General features: G+C 38.8%; 1 protein-coding gene across 1 annotated transcript in view; it reads left to right on the top strand.

The window, feature by feature from the left end:
• Nucleotides 1-16,130, top strand: part of wdr47.S (WD repeat domain 47 S homeolog) — a 36,082-nt gene extending 19,952 nt beyond the window's left edge. The window contains exons 6-15 of the mRNA XM_018261098.2: nucleotides 245-371; nucleotides 1,930-2,108; nucleotides 4,031-4,285; nucleotides 4,803-4,866; nucleotides 7,025-7,185; nucleotides 7,284-7,453; nucleotides 7,978-8,148; nucleotides 10,350-10,481; nucleotides 11,750-11,968; nucleotides 14,042-16,130. Coding sequence (XP_018116587.1) covers nucleotides 245-371; nucleotides 1,930-2,108; nucleotides 4,031-4,285; nucleotides 4,803-4,866; nucleotides 7,025-7,185; nucleotides 7,284-7,453; nucleotides 7,978-8,148; nucleotides 10,350-10,481; nucleotides 11,750-11,968; nucleotides 14,042-14,184 — 1,621 coding nt within the window. The 3' untranslated portion in view covers nucleotides 14,185-16,130. The remainder of the gene's footprint in view (nucleotides 1-244; nucleotides 372-1,929; nucleotides 2,109-4,030; nucleotides 4,286-4,802; nucleotides 4,867-7,024; nucleotides 7,186-7,283; nucleotides 7,454-7,977; nucleotides 8,149-10,349; nucleotides 10,482-11,749; nucleotides 11,969-14,041) is intronic.
• The last annotated feature ends 1,149 nt before the right edge of the window (nucleotides 16,131-17,279 follow it).

Raw genomic sequence — 17,279 nt, 5'->3', positions numbered from 1 at the left:
GCAAAGAAGGTTTTGTGACAAGTTGAAAGAAGGTTGTGACCATCTATACTACAGCATCAACTGTGTGCATTCCTCCCCTGAGGAATATTTTTGAAAACTTTTCCCCATTAATTTGCTATTATCCCTAGTATGCAATTAACCAAAATTTGTCATTTTAATAAACTAGGAAAATTAATCTGCAATAGGAGTATGCCAAACATAGCTATAAAAACTCATTACAATTAATTTTCTGTTATATCAATAGGAGTGAAACACCTCAAGATAAGGAAAACCCAAACAGTAGTGAGACCATTTGCGAGAATGTCTCTCCGGAAAATGACCAACAGAATGCTGGGGGAAATGAAGAGCAAAGCAATCCAGAGAGAAATGAGGTGATTAATAGCCAACATAATCGATATTCTCTTAAATAATTCATATATATTGGTGGTGGTAGTCTTCTAAAATTGGCATGTTTAAAGGACCATAGAAAGCATGATTCACTGGGTAGCATCACTATGTGTTTTTTTGGGGTGGTGGGTGAAGTGCTCATTTTAGGGAAAAAGGCACTGGCCAAATTAAAAAGGAAATTAGCAGTTGCCCAGGGCAATATGGCTCCTGCCTCCTTGCTATAATTATGAGTTCCCAGACTGATGGAAACAAGATTCAAATAATTTATACAGTGAGATTAAAGTTAATTTTGCTTGACTAACATGTTCAAATCGGATTTGGAATAATTTTTTTGGGTGACGGGTCCCGTTTAAAATATTTTGACAATTGTGAAATAAAAAGCAAAAAAAGGGTTTACATACATTGTATTCCTTTGTCTTATGTGAATCATATAGCCGTCATATGATCAGATTGTCATGTCACATTTCAGTAAAAACATCCAACCCAAAGTGTGTAAAAGAATAAAAGAAAACGAGAGTAGAAAGAGAGTAAAAAAAAAAAGAAAGAGCAGTATCAAAAACAGATTCTTCTAGCTAGTAGGTAAGCATTCTGTTTTTGCTCGCAGAAAGGGTGGATATATCTAAAACCTAGTAAATGTACTTGTGTTAAACACATAGCTATTGTAAGCACAAAATCTTCAGCTGTGCAGTGCCTATAACCTTATTTGAACGGTACAATTATAAATCCAACTCTTTCACTTGCATGGTCAGAGTAGGGTGTGGGTGGACCAATCCTCGTCCAGTCTTCCATCAATGTATGATTTCTGTATGTGTATCTGGTAGGGAGACGTATCCCTTTGCTTTTTTTTACCCTGTTCTCTTGCAGTACATTGAGGTTGCTGAACCACTATACACATCTTCCCAACATATATATATATATATATATATATATATATATATATATATATATATATATATATATATATATATATATATATATATATATATATATATATATATATATATATATATATATATATATATATATATATATCAACATCTGTCTCTCTTCATATTCTTTACAAGCTGGAGAAGGGAGTTTTAATTTTGATAGATCCAATATATTTTTTGGTGGCGCCCTTTCCTAGCAGATGTATTAGAACACTCTCAAATAACTGATTTCAGCACAAACAATCTAACAATATAGCCGACTTTGGCTCAGATCTTTAGTGTAGAGAGACAGGCTTTTTGGTGATTTTAAAAGCGTGAGCTCTGATGCATTTTCTAGGCAAAAGGAGCCCCCCAAACAGTGTATTACACACAACTCTAAATGAAAACCAGACTCCTGACTTCTGCACAAGAGAGAAATGCTGAAAGGGGGAGAGTGAGAAGCAACTTGATTATTTCAGAAATGGGTCTGAATTTGAATTGATTACATTTAGAATTTTTCTTATCAATATGGTGAAGCTTATATTACATTTTCATGATAGTTCCCCTAATTCACACAAGTAGTCTAATTGTGTTATATTGGTGGAATGCCCATTGAGAATAGAATTCTTTGCAGCTTCGAGAATCCACAGAGCAGTTTGAGGAATATTATCGTCAGAAATTACGCTACCAGCAACACCTGGAACAGAAGGAACAGCAGAGGCAGCTTTACCAACAAATGCTCGTTGAGGGAGGTGTAAACCAGGCTGAAGAAGCAGAACATCCACAGAATCTCACTGAGCAGTTTCTCAACAGGTATATCCACTTTTTCTATCACAATAGTTTGGAAGACACAGGAACTTTGGGGGGTATAGCCTCCACCTGTAGATGGAAGGACACTAGGGAACGAAAAAACTCCTCTATCTCTGGCTATACCCCCAGCTTGGCTCAGCATAGCCCTAGTGTCAGGAGGTTAGGAGCAGGCACAGGTCTCACCTGCAACTAAAGCCTACTGTCCAGGATTAGCCTGAGACTCTCCTGTGAGATATGCTGTATATATTGCCCACTGAACAATTCTTAAGTGAGAATAAAGGTTTGTTTCACCAGCAGACTATGTAATTGGTTAGAGTTTCTGCAAATCCGACATGTCACAGCAACCATATCCACCATTCATTGAAGCGTTGTTTATCAACAGCTTCCAGCATTCTCTCGTTCGATAAACTGATGGAGGTTTTGCCCCATCTGTAAAGTTGCAGTCTGCTTATCAATGTAGTTGGTCCACAGGAATCAGAATTCAGTGCTGTTTTCTAATTTGCTGCTTCTTTCTACTACATCCTTCCCTTCTGTCTATTTCTGCTAGATTATACTGCACAGAAAGGCAGGTTGCACACCACAGTTTTGAGCTCCAGAAGAGTGTTTTTTGAGGTGATTCCATACCTTTCTGACTGGAGCATACTATCTGCTACTTGAAATCCAGACAACTTTGTGATCTAGATGCCCGATTGCTAGATTATCATGCTGATTAGTTGCTCATGAATCTGTTCACGTGCCGTTCAGCCCTTGCATTCAGCGAAATGCATTACACTCTGTTACATGGAAAATAAAAATATTTTGGTACATCAGTTTATGGGGCAATGTTTGTGCATTGCCTCCATAACGTCATTATTAAAGGGAAAGTAAACACAAATAGAGCATTTTGTACAATGAAAGCAAATGTAAGGTAGGTATATGACTGTCCCTTGCTTTTCTCTACACTAACAGTCCTGACTACATGTCCTTTTGAAAAAAGTATCAGTAGTTGGTTTTTCTCTAGCCAAGTGTCCTGTTCCTGCACTACCTTGCAAACATCTGTGGTTTTCCTCCTTCACAGGCCTATTTATTTCAGAACATTTCAAGGCATTGTGGAAATTAAAGGGAAACTCCAAACAAACATGACTTAAGCTTTTTGAAAAGTAAACCTAATTTCAAGCAACTTTGCAATATACATAAATTATACATCAATTAAAAAAATATTTTATATTTTAATGGTTTGGAACAATTCCCTAAGCCTAGCCCCCTGCTCTCCTGCTGATCTGTCTGACTATTTTGCTGAGCAGGCTGACTACTGTTACTTTGTATCAACAGCCATCTGTCCTTAGTCTGCATCCCCCAAACCCCACAATTCCCTGCACCCGCGATTTCAATAAGGAACAGAACGTCACAGTGCAATGCATTGTGGGTTATGTAGTTCCTGCATGCTGTCTGTAAGCTGTGAAGAAGTTGTTACAATTTGTGACATCAGTGTTTAGTCCCTCCTTTCCTGACAGAATTTCAAATGATGCAGAAAGAGAACAATTGTTAAACAGCTGGTGGGTATCCGGTAACTGTGAAGGGTATAATAGGGGTTTCTGTGTTATGTGGGCCTATTTATCAAATTTTGGCTTGGAAGCCGAAGTTCCCCTTGGTAATAATACTATTGCAACAATATTATTGCATCTAATATGATTTGCTGTTTTAATGCCCAGCTCAGCAAGTAAGCACTGGTGCCAGCTGGTAATGGTAATATATCTGTTCTGCAGTTATTACAATAAGGCTTATTATACTGTATGTATATTGTAAATGCTGTTGCACCACGTGTACAAATCAGACATTTAAAGGGTGCAGGTGTTAACATATAAGTCTTGATTGTGGTCATTGCTGTCCAACAGTTGTAGTAATGTTGCAGTTGCCCATTTAGCTTATGCTGTAATGATTTCTAGGTCCATCAAAAAGTTGGGAGAACTGGGGATGGAGCCCCCTGAGGAAGAAATTCAACCTAAGAACATACTACATAATGGCCCCAGGGAAAGCAGCATTACTGCCTCTAATGGTATCTCCCCACTGGGTTCAGCAGTGCTACAGAGGGGCAATCAACAGCCTGATGGTCAGAGCATTAATACCAGCACACCTCACAAACGAGGAGCCACCAGCTACATTCCTTTTCCAGAGGAGTCTCCAGTATTTGGAAGCGCAAAGTAAGTTCTAATGACTAAACCATGGATTTAAACACTCCCTCTTTTTCCCGGTGTTCCGTGACCTGTATAAAATCACTGAGCCTTCAGCCTTGTGCATTTATTTAGCCATATAATTCTTAAGTGATTTATAATATCCGATGTCACCAGTTATAATTTGTGCTCTGTGATGTAATTTGTGTCCTGTAATGTAATGGCTGGTCTTCTCAAAATATAAAAATAATGTGGCCCCTATTGTAAAAAATATAGATATTAGAAGTCAACTTCAAGTACCATGTCCTTCAGCCTTGTGTCTTTATATAATAATTGAACTCTTCAGTGACTTGTATTATGCTTATATTTAACAATAGGGGGTACATTTTTTACTATATAATCTAAGATGTATTGTGCAATTCAGTTTAATCCATGCATTATCTTTTGTTATACTGCACATCTTTGTTTTTAATTCAGTAATTATCAGTTACTTAAAGGATCATCTGTGTGGTTAATTGATGCCAATCTGCATGTGATTTGCCTTTAGTAGTGCAACAGAACAGGTGCAATTCGAAGATTCTTCTGGCACTGGAGGCAGAAGATGTACAGAGGTAAGTGAACAATTAGAGGCAAAGCAAGTGCTCCCATTGCCCTGCAATGGCATTTGAAGGGGAATGTCTACCCAACATGTAAACACTGGTATAATTTTTTTGAACCTTACTGTGAACTAAATGGTATAAAATTACTGTAAATTGTGCATATAAACACCTAATTTAACAATAAATCATTTATTGTATGCCTGTATTCTTTTGGATCTAATGACATCTGCATCACCCCTGGAAAACCTGTGATTCCCAGTACCTAAGAACCCCCTCTCCCACCTTCCTCACCATATAATAAATTCCTACTTACATTGCCGCTTCTCTCATTTCTTAAAGGAGAAGGAAAGCTACAGGGGCAGTTTATTGCCAATAGATTTGCCACAATAGTGCAAGCTATAACACTATATTCTGAAGAAGCTCTCTATCTGTTTGTTTGGGATAGCAGCTGTCATATTAGCTTGGTATGACATCACTTCCTGCTTGAGTCTCTCCCTTCACACTCATAGCTATGGGCTCAGATTACAGCAGAGAGGGAGCAAAGGGAGGAGGAGCAAACTGAATGCTCAAGCCCTAGCCCAGGAGGTTTATGCTGAAAACAGGAAGTCAGATACAGAAGCCCATGTGTACACAATAGAAGGAAAGTAATGCTGTGTTTCTTTTGACAGAGGACTCAGAGCAACATTACTTTGAAGGTTTAATTGTGTATTTATATAGACCTTTCTGATAAAGCTTAATTAGTTTTAACCTTTCCTTCTCCTTTAAGGAATAATACCAAATACAATTCTATCGTGTTAGCAAAAATTAAACTTTACTTACACTGAATAAATTAGGCAAACAACATTTGGTCAAACAATTATTTTTTAAAGGCTGTTTACAGAATGTGGGTTAGCCCAAGTGCTGGCTTAAAGGTGCTTCTACCAGCTGGGAAATTCTACAATGTGGGTTAGATCGCTGGCAATTTCTTTCTTTTTCACCATACTGTGGAAACTGCGATCAAGCAAAAAGGCAGAAAACGGTGCATAAAAGCGTACGACTAAAATAAGTAAAGTAAGGGTGCCATGTGTATTCATCAGTTAATTTTTAAGTTAAGTTAGTGAAAATCCCACAGTCCACCCAAGGGTGCATGACAACAATAGGAATTTAAGATTCGTGGTGGGATTCTCCCAAAAATTCAAAAAACAAGTACAGGTATGGGATCCATTATCAGGAAAGGTGTCTCCTATAGACTCCATTTTTCCCAAATATTAAATTTTTTTTTTAAATTACTTCCTTTTTCTCTCTCTAATAATAAAACAGTACCTTGTATTTGATCCAAACTAAGATACAATTAATCCTCATTGGAAGCAAAACCAGCTCACTGGGTTTATTTAATGTTTACATGATTTTCTAGTAGACTTAAGTTATGAAGATCCAAATTACAGAAAGATCCTTTGTCCGGAAAACCCCAGGTCCCGAGCATTCTGGATAACAGGTCCTATACCTGTGTATTAAAAGTACAAAGTCATTTATTAGGCCAAAAAATGGCCTTACTCATTTTGTGCCTGCTGGGGCACATACTCATAGGCGAAACTCTAAGCAGAACTGTGCAAACTGATTGAAATCACAGTAGCAGACTTAAAGAGAACAAATGTATCAGGGAATTCAGCTAACAGATGCAGTGATTATTTATGGATTTCACTTTCGGGAAACTTGTAAAGATACAAAATAGTGCCATTTTCTCCCTGTCCTCATAGACACAGTTACAGGAGCAGACCCAGTACCTGCTGTAGTGAATACAATTGCTGCTAAGAGGGCTCAGTCATGTTAGGGATTCTGTATAGTTCAGCAATACCTTTTTATGATGAGAGTGCATATTCAGTTGTTGTGTGTGTTTGGTCTATATTCTTCATTATCAGCAAAAATCCTTGAGGATGTAAGCTATCGATGAACTATACATAAACATTTTATGAAAAATGCCCAGTAGCAGAATTAGAACATGTTGAAGTCAGATTCTTCAATTCTCATAGGAGCCTGTTGTTAAGTAAATTATTTGTACTGTACAATAAACCATCCTGGTACTGCTAATATGAAATAAGCAGCACAATAAGGCATACTGTAGTAGCACTTGCACAATGGTAATCTAAATGGTTAAGACCAATGTAAAGTCACATACTTTCTGTGTTTGTAGGCTGACAAGAAGCAGAAGCAGCAGTTTGTCTGCCTAACCACCCTGGAGGACACCCAGGCAATTCGTGCTGTAGCCTTCCATCCTAGCGGTTCTCTGTATGCTGCGGGGTCCAACTCCAAAACACTGAGAGTCTGTGCATACCCTGATGTGATTGACACTAGGTGAGGGCATTTCACTTGGAAATATAATGATGTTTACGCACACACACACAGTCTCTGAGACTCACTTGTGATGTTTTTTTTGTTTTTTTTTTTTGCAGTGTTGCAAGCGGTCCCACGCAGCCCACAGTTCGGTTTAAGAGGAACAAGCACCACAAAGGCTCCATTTACTGTGTGGCTTGGAGCCCTTGTGGCCAGCTGTTGGCCACTGGCTCCAATGATAAATACATCAAAGTGTTGCCTTTCAGTGCTGAAACCTGCAATGCAACAGGTAAAAATCCTTACAAAAAATAAGCTTAAACAAAATAATTCTACACATTAACCTACAATCAAGAATCAATCTAGTATCAAACTGTGTTTTGCTATGACTGCTCCACCAGTTTAAATATTACATGTTTGCTGCTTCAGAGATATAACATGCAAGGCTGGATTACCCATCTAGATTTAGGATCCCAGGCCTGGGTCAAGTTGTCACCTGCCTCTATCCCTGACTGAGGGGAATCCGGTTGCTGTACAAGCTTACCCTTCTTTTCATAACTCTCTGGCATTGCGCTTCACATAGCGGCTTGATGTCACACAGGGGAGGGTTAACCGGCCAAATAAAAGATTGTTTGTAAACCTTTGACAAGAGATGATAGATCCACTTTTTCTATTTTCTTTATTGCTCCTCGCTAATTTTCTCTTCCTCCTTATGATCATATTGAGACAGTCTGGCACAGACACAATTAAAATAGCATACCTCCAGTGCTACAATATTTATTTTCGCCAACAGCTTCCTATTTATTTGTTTTGTAGGTCCAGACCTGGAGTTCAGCATGCATGATGGTACTATAAGGGATCTGGCTTTTATGGAAGGACCAGAGAGTGGTGGGGCCATACTAATCAGCGCAGGTGCTGGAGACTGTAACATCTACACTACAGACTGCCAGCGAGGTCAAGGCCTCCATGCACTCAGTGGACATACAGGTAAGGAATGCATCGATGGTGTTGCACTTCTAAGGGATACATTGCCTCAAAGCGATACTGACACGTTCTTATAAAAATCATAGGAACGTGTCAAAATCAAGTAAATGCACCCGGAGTAGTTCACCTCAAAGCTGCCCCCGCAAACCTGCATTAAAGGAATTGTTCTGTTTAAAAATAAAAACTGGGTAAATAGATAGGCTGTGCAAAATAAAAAATGTTTCTAAAATAGTTAGCTAAAAATATAATGCATAAAGGCTGGAGTGACTGGATGTGTAATATAACAGCCAGAACACTACTTCCTGTGTGATAAAGGGTACTTGCTGCCCGAAACATGTTGTGTGAAATGCACAATAAAGATTGAATAGCAGGTATTCTGCTCTTTGCTGTTTTCCGTGATTTGCTATCCTAATATATTGAAGTTAGCCCTGGTTACCAAGCAGTAACCAATCAGTGACATGAGGGGGGGGCACATGGGTCATACCTGTTGCTTTTGAATCTGAGCTGAATGCTGAGGATCAATTGCAAACTCACTGAACAGAAATGTACCACATGGCCCCCCTTCAAGTCACTAACTAGCTCAGAGTTATAGAGCTGAAAAGCAGTAAGTAGTGTTCTGGCTACTATATTAGACATCCAGTCACTCCATGACTAAGTGCCCTTAGGGGTGCGAAACGCATAGGGTAGATGGAGATGCAGATATATTTTTAACTTTTCTACAAATAAAATTATCTTTTAACTGAATCCTTTGGTCCTGTGGATCCGTTTGAGTGCCGGTCAGCTCTGCTTTCATATCCGCTGCATTAACCGGACTCCTCCGACACTGCTAGAAGATCTTCTGTGCCGTTTCAGTGACGCTGGGCTGTGGACGGCGAGATGCTTCTATAGGCTGATTTTGAATGAAAACAGGAATTCAGCCTATGGAAGGATCGCACCGCCCCAGCCCAGCGTCCGTGAAGCAACACGGAAGATCTGTTAGTGGTGTCAGCAGGTGGGCTACACACAGGTTCGCGGGGCTGGGGGCGGCTTTGAGGGGGACTTTGAGGCGAACAATTCCGGTTGCAGCATTTATTTGATACTGACACGTTCCTATGATTTTAATACGAACGTGTCCGTATCACTTTAACACCATGTACTGGCAGACTGACACCATTTCTAAGTAGCATTGGATAATGGAAATAGACAGATGTTTATAGTATTTTCGCATAGACCACTTCTCGAGTGAGCATATAAGGGAGTACCTTCTAAAGGAGAAGAAGAATTAAAATTACTGGGGGTGCCAAAGGTTAACCCTCCCTCCGCCCCAGTCATTGAAGCTTATTTGATACCCCACCGGTTCTACCGTTAGCAGAAAATTGCACTGGCCCAGGGTACTTATATATGTGTACCATTGAGCGATTATCTTCTGCTGCTCCTTTATTTTTCCATAACCCTGGGCTGACACATGCACAGCAAAGCAAATAGTTTGAAATAAATTTCACCTTTTCACTCACTACACATGTGCATTAGGATGGTTTATTTACATGAAGCAGGGTTTTACATATGAGCTGTTTTATTCAATATATTTTAAGAGACCTACTTTGTTTGGGGGTATACTTTTCCTTTAAAGAACACAGCAACACACATCAAAACACATTTCTCAGGTCACATGATTTACCATGAGTTAACACATTGTACAGTACTACTCTAGTGTATGTTTCAGGAAAACTCCAATTATCAGACAATAGTAATACAAGCATTCACAAGAAGGAGCAGGCCACTTATTTCCTATACGCACATGAAGTATAAAGTATAATTCCAAGGAGGGAAGAGACCTCAGTATTTTTTTATGACAAAATGGTGCAAAAGTGCAAAATGGCCATGTGGTGATGTGCAACATACAAGATTTTAGGAACCTCATATGTGGCTTATCACTACTAAAATAGCTATGTTATATTTCACATAGGTGATAGCTGTTAATATCTCAGGTTTTTTCCACCTGACTGCAAGTCAGATTACTTTAAAAAAAAAAAAAAAAAAAAAAAAAAAAGTTACATTACTGTGATTCTGGGAGATCAAGCGATAGCTTCAATTACTAGGCATCTTTATGGGCAGCACATATCAGATTAAGGCGATTTTATTCCAATAATTTATAGGACTGTGTCATATTAAATATATTATAATACAAAATTATAGATATTACATGTTAAATGATTTGTTGGCAGGGCATATCCTGGCACTTTACACATGGGGCGGCTGGATGATTGCATCTGGATCCCAGGACAAAACGGTACGGTTTTGGGACCTACGAGTACCCAGCTGTGTGCGAGTTATTGGAACAACTTTCCATGGAACTGGTAAAATATATTCAACTTTTATGTTTGCCTGAAATATCATGTAATGTTGGGGAATGCATTGTAGCTTTAGAAATAGATCTGACTTTTTCCTCAAATATTTGATGGGTTTAAACTTGAAGTTAATGGAGAACTAAACCCTAAAAATTAATAAACCTAAAAATGCCATGTTTTATATACTGAACTTATTGCACCAGCCTAAAGTTTCAGCTTGTCAACAGCAATGTTCCAAACTGCTCTGTTTCCAGCCCCACCTCTTCAAGTTTGTCTCACATAATTTAGAAATGAAGACCTTTTTATGTAGGGCTTCAGGAAATGGTATGCTCGTCATCACATGCAGTAGTTTGTGCAAAGGGCAGTTTAGAAAATGGTCAGTTTACTCTTTATACAAGTCAGGCAGTAGAATGGTTCTTGGTTATTTGGAGAAGGAACTACTTCCTAGGTAGAATTCATGCAGTTAACAAGATTGAATAAACCATCAATGTTTGAAAGAGAGCAGATTCTAGGTTCAAAGTTTCCAGTGTTCCACATTTCCTGCAATTATTCATACAACTAATTAGATGGTCTTGCATCTTACAGAGGCAGCATACCCCTTGTTCAACATGAGAATAGGACTTGTACTGGACATAGTTTTGCCTAATGTTTCATTACAAAAATGCCATGTTTTCTTAAGCTAAACTTGGTAACTGAAGCTACTCCATGTCTGATCCTTGCAGGGAAGGTGATTTGATTACCAGTGCAATGACAAACAGATGTCCATTATGCATTATTGTTGCATCTGTAGTCATCATTCTAGAAATCTTTCTAGGCATCGATCTGCCGTTTTCAGTGGAAATTCTTCTTCCAAATGTACTGCCAGAGTGAAGTGGAGACTTTGATGATTTAAGCTAACTATTGGGCTGATTTTATGCTCTATGGCCAATCATCAGATCACAATAGCAGCCTGTACAGAGCCCTAGGGATAAGGCCAAATTATTTTGATTGCATGTAGCCTTTGTTTTTTTGGTAAGCTTAGTAGGCCCTGTATTTGGAAGAATAATTCGCTCCTTTGTAAATACTTATTTCATCAGGATAAAATATTTTTGTTTTTCTCTTTGTTCCCTTTTTTGCTTTAAGTATATGCTGCTCCACTTCATAGAGTAATTTATATTGCGGCCTCCCTCCCTTCTGTTCCTTTTTTCCATAATTCCCTTTCTCTTTTTGCTCTTTGTAAATGAGTCTTTTTCCCCTTTATGCATGATTTTTGTACCAATGTCTGCACTTTAATTTAGGCAGTGCGGTGGCCTCAGTAGCAGTTGATCCTAGTGGGAGACTTCTTGCTAGTGGACAAGAGGATTCCAGCTGCATGCTGTATGATATCAGAGGAGGCCGCATGGTGCAGAGCTATCAACCACACTCCAGTGATGTTCGTTCTGTTCGCTTTTCACCTGGAGCTCATTACCTTCTCACTGGTTCCTATGATAAGAAGGTCAAAGTAACAGACTTACAAGGTATTTCCATATTTAAAGGGGGCCTGTCACCCGAAAAAATTATTACAAATCTCCTTTTATCACGTTAGTCAAGCAAAATGTAACTTTATACTATATAAATAATTATTCTTGTTTACTTCAATCTGTGAATTCATAATCACAGCAAGCTATTTTGTGGACACTGTTATTAAGGCAAGCCTTGTATCATCTCAAAATCTTGTTTGTGCACCAGAATGGGGGACCTGATGTAGGTTCCCATGCACGCTACACAATTAAATGGCAAAGAGAGAGGGGGAATGTGGGGAGAGCAGTGACATCTAGGAAATGCTGAATGGAAAGTGAAAGTAATTGCCTGCCCAGCCTATATGCCTAAGGCATAGAGGATGGGCAGACAATATTTGATTGACAGCTGAGATTTTTAAATGAGTTTACAACAGCTATGAATGCTTAAATAAAAAAAACTCATTTTGGATTTCATGTTTAATTTAAAGAGGACTTTTATTATACAACTTTTTATGTCTGGGTGACAGGTCCACCTTAAATCATTCCCTTCTCCAATTCCAAAGATAACATTTTCTTATACTGTACTTACTACGGTATGTAAATATGCCACAAATTTGTTAAAGAGATAATGTCATAGGAAAACATGTTTTTTTCAAAATGCACCAGTTAATAGTGCTGCTCCAGCAGACTTTAGCACTGAAATCTGTTTTTCAAAAGAGCAAACACTTTATTCTATATTTAATTTTGAAATCTGACATGGGGCTAGATATATTGTCAGTTTTCCAGGAGCTGCCGGTCATGTGACTTGTGCTCTGATAAACTTCAGTCACTGTTTACTGCTAGTTGGAGTGATATCACCCACACCCTACCCTCCCCCCCCGGCCAGCAGCCCATCATCAGAACAATGGGAAGGTAATCAGATAACAGCTTCCTAACACAAGAGAACAGCTGCCTGGTAGATCGAAGGGCTAGGCCACATGGGAAGATTTCAGGGAGATCTGTCGACTAATCGCCGCGTCTAATCCCCCATGAATGGCTTGCTGGTATCTCAAACCCGCTAGCGCTAAAGTTGCCTGCGCCTATTCACACGCAGCGACACGTTTTTCAAAGTCGATCGAAATTGCCTCGTGAGGCAATTTCGAGCGACTTTGAAAAACGTATCGCAAGCCATTCAGGGAGATTAGTCGCCTCAAAGACGCGGCGATTAGTCGCCAGGTGACCAATCTCCCTGAATCTTCCCGTGTGGTAAAATCCATGTCCCACTGCTACTCCAGCCTGTCAGAAAGTAGTTGCATAGTGCAGCATTGGCTCTTTCTGAAAGCACATGACCAGGCCAAATGACCTGAAATAGCATACATATATATACCTCCCAACTGTCCCGTTTTTGACAGCTCAACCCGCAGTCCCGGATTTGTATTGATATGTCTTGAGTTTCTCTTTGATCTGCTGCACTGAACTGCCAGAATAAGATACAATGTTTCTAACTTAATTGGCTCTTGGCACAGAGCCCAGAATATATACTTAAGATATTTTTGTAACCGTTTTAGATAAGATAAGAACTTAGGGCAATGCAAGACGTGGCGTTTTTACTCTGCGTTTTTAAAAAAGAAACGCCGGGAGTAAATACGCCACTGAAACCACAAGCGACCGTCAACATGCGGTTTTCATGCGGTTTTCAGCACGTAGGTTTCTTTTCCCAACATGCATTTCTCATTGTTATCATTGAGAATTTGGCTGCCATATTTAAAATTGTATGCGTATTTATGCCTGGCGGAGCTTTTATAAAAACGCCACGTCTGGCCGTGCCCTTAGAGTCACAACTTAAAGGGCAATTCACCTTCATTAGCAAAACTGTAATAACACATAAAAACCACAGAAATGTGTTCAAGCTCTCATAACCTGCCATATTTTGTAAAATGGGCATGGTAATTAGGGGGTGTGGTCACTAAAGTGGGTGCAGCAAATCTTTTTGTCCCTCTTTCTGTTTCCAAATTGTTGGGAGGTATGTTCTGTGGTCTAGACACAATGCGATGCATGATATCATATAACTGAAAAATCTTGATGAAACAGCTGCAATCTGTATTCCTCCAGGTGACCTTACAAAGCCGCTTCCCATCATTGAAGTAGGTGAGCATAAAGACAAGGTGATCCAGTGTCGATGGCATACACAAGACCTCTCCTTACTCTCTTCTTCTGCTGACAGAACTGTATCACTGTGGACTTACAATGTATAGATCAGGACTTCACCCAGTCCAAGCTTGCACTCTGAAAATAGGTCACAATGCAGATGAACCCAACAGAACCACCGGGAAGGCCTGCAATTCAGCACCTGCAGCCTCCGAAACCTGAATTAGAGTGCAATGTGAGGAAGCGAATTGTGGGTATTTTTTGTAATATATTGTGTCACCAAGGATGCAGGTGATTGAGACTCCTTTCTGGCTCCGTATTCACCAATGCCGTACATAAGTATGAGGCAGAGAAAGTCTTAAGTGGTTACGAGGAAAAGCAGAAGGCACTGGAATCAAATTCATATGTGCTGCAGCATCTTACATTACACCACAAATAAATTATTATTGGCTCATTATTTAGCATTTTATAGACCTGCTTCTATTTTTTTTTCTTGTCACTATCAATTCATCTGCGAAGATGCAGCACTGAAAGGACCAGGAACACAATTAAATATGGGTGTCAAAATCATAACTACATTGTTTTGAACAAGGGCTGTCCTTTGCCCTGGAATACGAAAATAAGAAAATGCCCTTCTCTATTATAACAGAGTGTTTCACATGGGGATCTGAAGCCCTAGACTAGAAAAGAGGGTAACCCCTGTTCCACCAGAATGGCATCCTGCTGACTGGTAGAGACTCTTGAAAAGTTGTAGTTCACACATTAATGTAATTCAATCATCTCTGCCTTAGACAATTATATGCTTTAATTTGTTTTATTGTACTCCTCCATTAATAACTATTTAATCCCCACCGAATTACTACATGTAAGTGAAAAGTTCATTTTGGGTTTGTGTCCGTTTGGAACAGTTTAGTATTTTACATATATTTTATTTTTGCTCTGTTTACTAGGTGTATTTTAATTGGTTAAACGGAGTGTTTTATATATGAGATTCCAACCCCAATAGCTGCCTAGCTCTGTATAATGTTGTTCAAGGAAGTGTACAGCTGCTTTATTTCTAGCATCATGGCTGATTATAAAGTTCAAACCTTAGGCAATAAAGGGAGATATAGCTGGAAATGATTTAAAGGGAAAATTAAAATGAAGATGGTTATTTGTGTTGCCCTGTGCTTTATTTACACTCATACATACACCCACTCTTTCTCTCTCACACACACACTCGCTCTCACACACACATGCTTTAACCCTTCAGTTAGAGACACTTTGCATGATTGTTGAAGTGCAGCCAATCATTTACAGAGCTGTATGTGTGATTTTATGATGTGTATGTGCTGCTAGAAATATTCAGTGTTGGGGTTTTTATTTCATGAAGTACAATGTCTCTATAAATATATGCAAAAATACATGCTATCAGTAGGGCCACTTTGCAGCTGACAATGAAGGGTTCTTCTCTGACTGAATTTTCAGGGTTAGGGAAAGTCGTACTGTATAATTCAGTGGCTCCCAGTGACTGCAACTGAAAATACCATTTGCGCATGATGCTTTTCTTGGTGCATGAGGCATTTCATTTCCCCTGCTCTCACTACACATAAAAACGTGGATTGTTGTTTTTTTTTGTTTTTTTTTTCGTTCCTGCACTTTCCTTATATTTTATATTGATCTCTTCTGCCTTAGAGTCTTTATGGCAATGTAAGATGTATATTCGCTACCCTGTAAATTCTAATCTTTCTAGACCATTTATGTTCATACTGTATATTTTTATTTTTGTTAAATTATAGACCTTTTTAGGTCATTTTATTTATTTAATATGTCTTATTATGCGTTTCTGCTCTTTTAATATACTAAATGCATTGTGCACTGTATGCAGAGTTTGACCTGTTGTGTAAAGTGCCACTGTCATAATGGAAGTGTATATGTGCAAATATATATCATCCACTTATCCGTGTTTAGCCTCAACGTCCAATATGACAGCAACATGATGTAAAATGTTTATAGGACATGTGACAATAACAGTGTGCTATTAAAGCTAAATAACAATAAATGTAGAATTAGGGCTTTTTTTGCATTTTTTTTGAGGATCATTTGCAAACTCACTGAACACTTTTGTCCCATGTGGCCCCCCTTACAATCTATTTATCCAATTTTAATTTTTACACTGAACTGTTCCTTTTAAAGGAGAACTAAAGCCTAACTAAAAAAGTAGCTATAAATGTTGTACATTATGTTTTGAGCTTCTGTACCAGCCCAAGGCAACCAACATCCCTTTAGCAGTAAAGATCTATGTCTCCAAAGATGCCCCAGTAGTTCCCCATCTTCTTTTCTGCTGATTCACTGCACATGCTCTGTGCTGCTGTCACTTACTGAGCTTAGGGACCCACTCACAAAATACAGTACACATAGAATAGAAATGTCACAATATAAGACTGATTAGTAATTCATAAAAATAAATGACTACATGGCAGCACAGAAGCCAGTGTATTTAGCATCAGAATTTAATAATCAGCCCTGTATCATCTGCTTATATTACAGGCCAACCTCATTTGCCTCATTTGCAACGGCCCCCTAAGCTTAGCTTCTCAACAGCTGCTCAGAGCCCACTGAGCATATTGTCGCAGACACTTTCCAAGATGGTGACCCCCCCCCCCCATTACAAGTTTCAAGTCTTGGATCATTGCTGCTATTGAAGAGCTGAAACTTTAGGTTGGTGCATTAAGTTCCGTATATACAATATGGCATTTTTAGACATATTCATTTCTAGGGTGTAGTTCTGTGTTTGATTCAGAAACTCTACGATAGTTTATATAAACAAGCTGCTGTGTAGCCATGGGGACAGCCATTCAAGCACAGGATACTCCGTAGATAACATACGTTCTGAAGAATCCCATTATATACTATAGAGCTTTTCTGTTATTTGCTGTGTGTCCTGTGCCTTTTTTCCTTCTTCAGCTTTGAATGGCTTCCTCCATGGCTACTCAGCAGCTTGTTCATATAAACTATAGTAGAGTTTCTGAAGTAGACACCAGTTTTACCAGTGCAACAGTACATTATATGTTCATTACTTTAAAACACTTTTTTTTTTGTTACATTTTGGATGGAGGATAGTGAGTAAATATAGTGAGTAAATAATTTGCTGATCAGTGAATTTGTCATAGAAGGATAGGTTTGGGGAAAGAAAAAGTGCTACAAGAAATATATCCTACTT

The sequence above is a fragment of the Xenopus laevis genome, chromosome 4S (assembly GCF_017654675.1).
Source record: "Xenopus laevis strain J_2021 chromosome 4S, Xenopus_laevis_v10.1, whole genome shotgun sequence".
In the NCBI taxonomy this organism is placed as follows: Eukaryota; Metazoa; Chordata; class Amphibia; order Anura; family Pipidae; genus Xenopus; species Xenopus laevis.
This window is presented reverse-complemented; position numbering and strand designations above follow the sequence as displayed.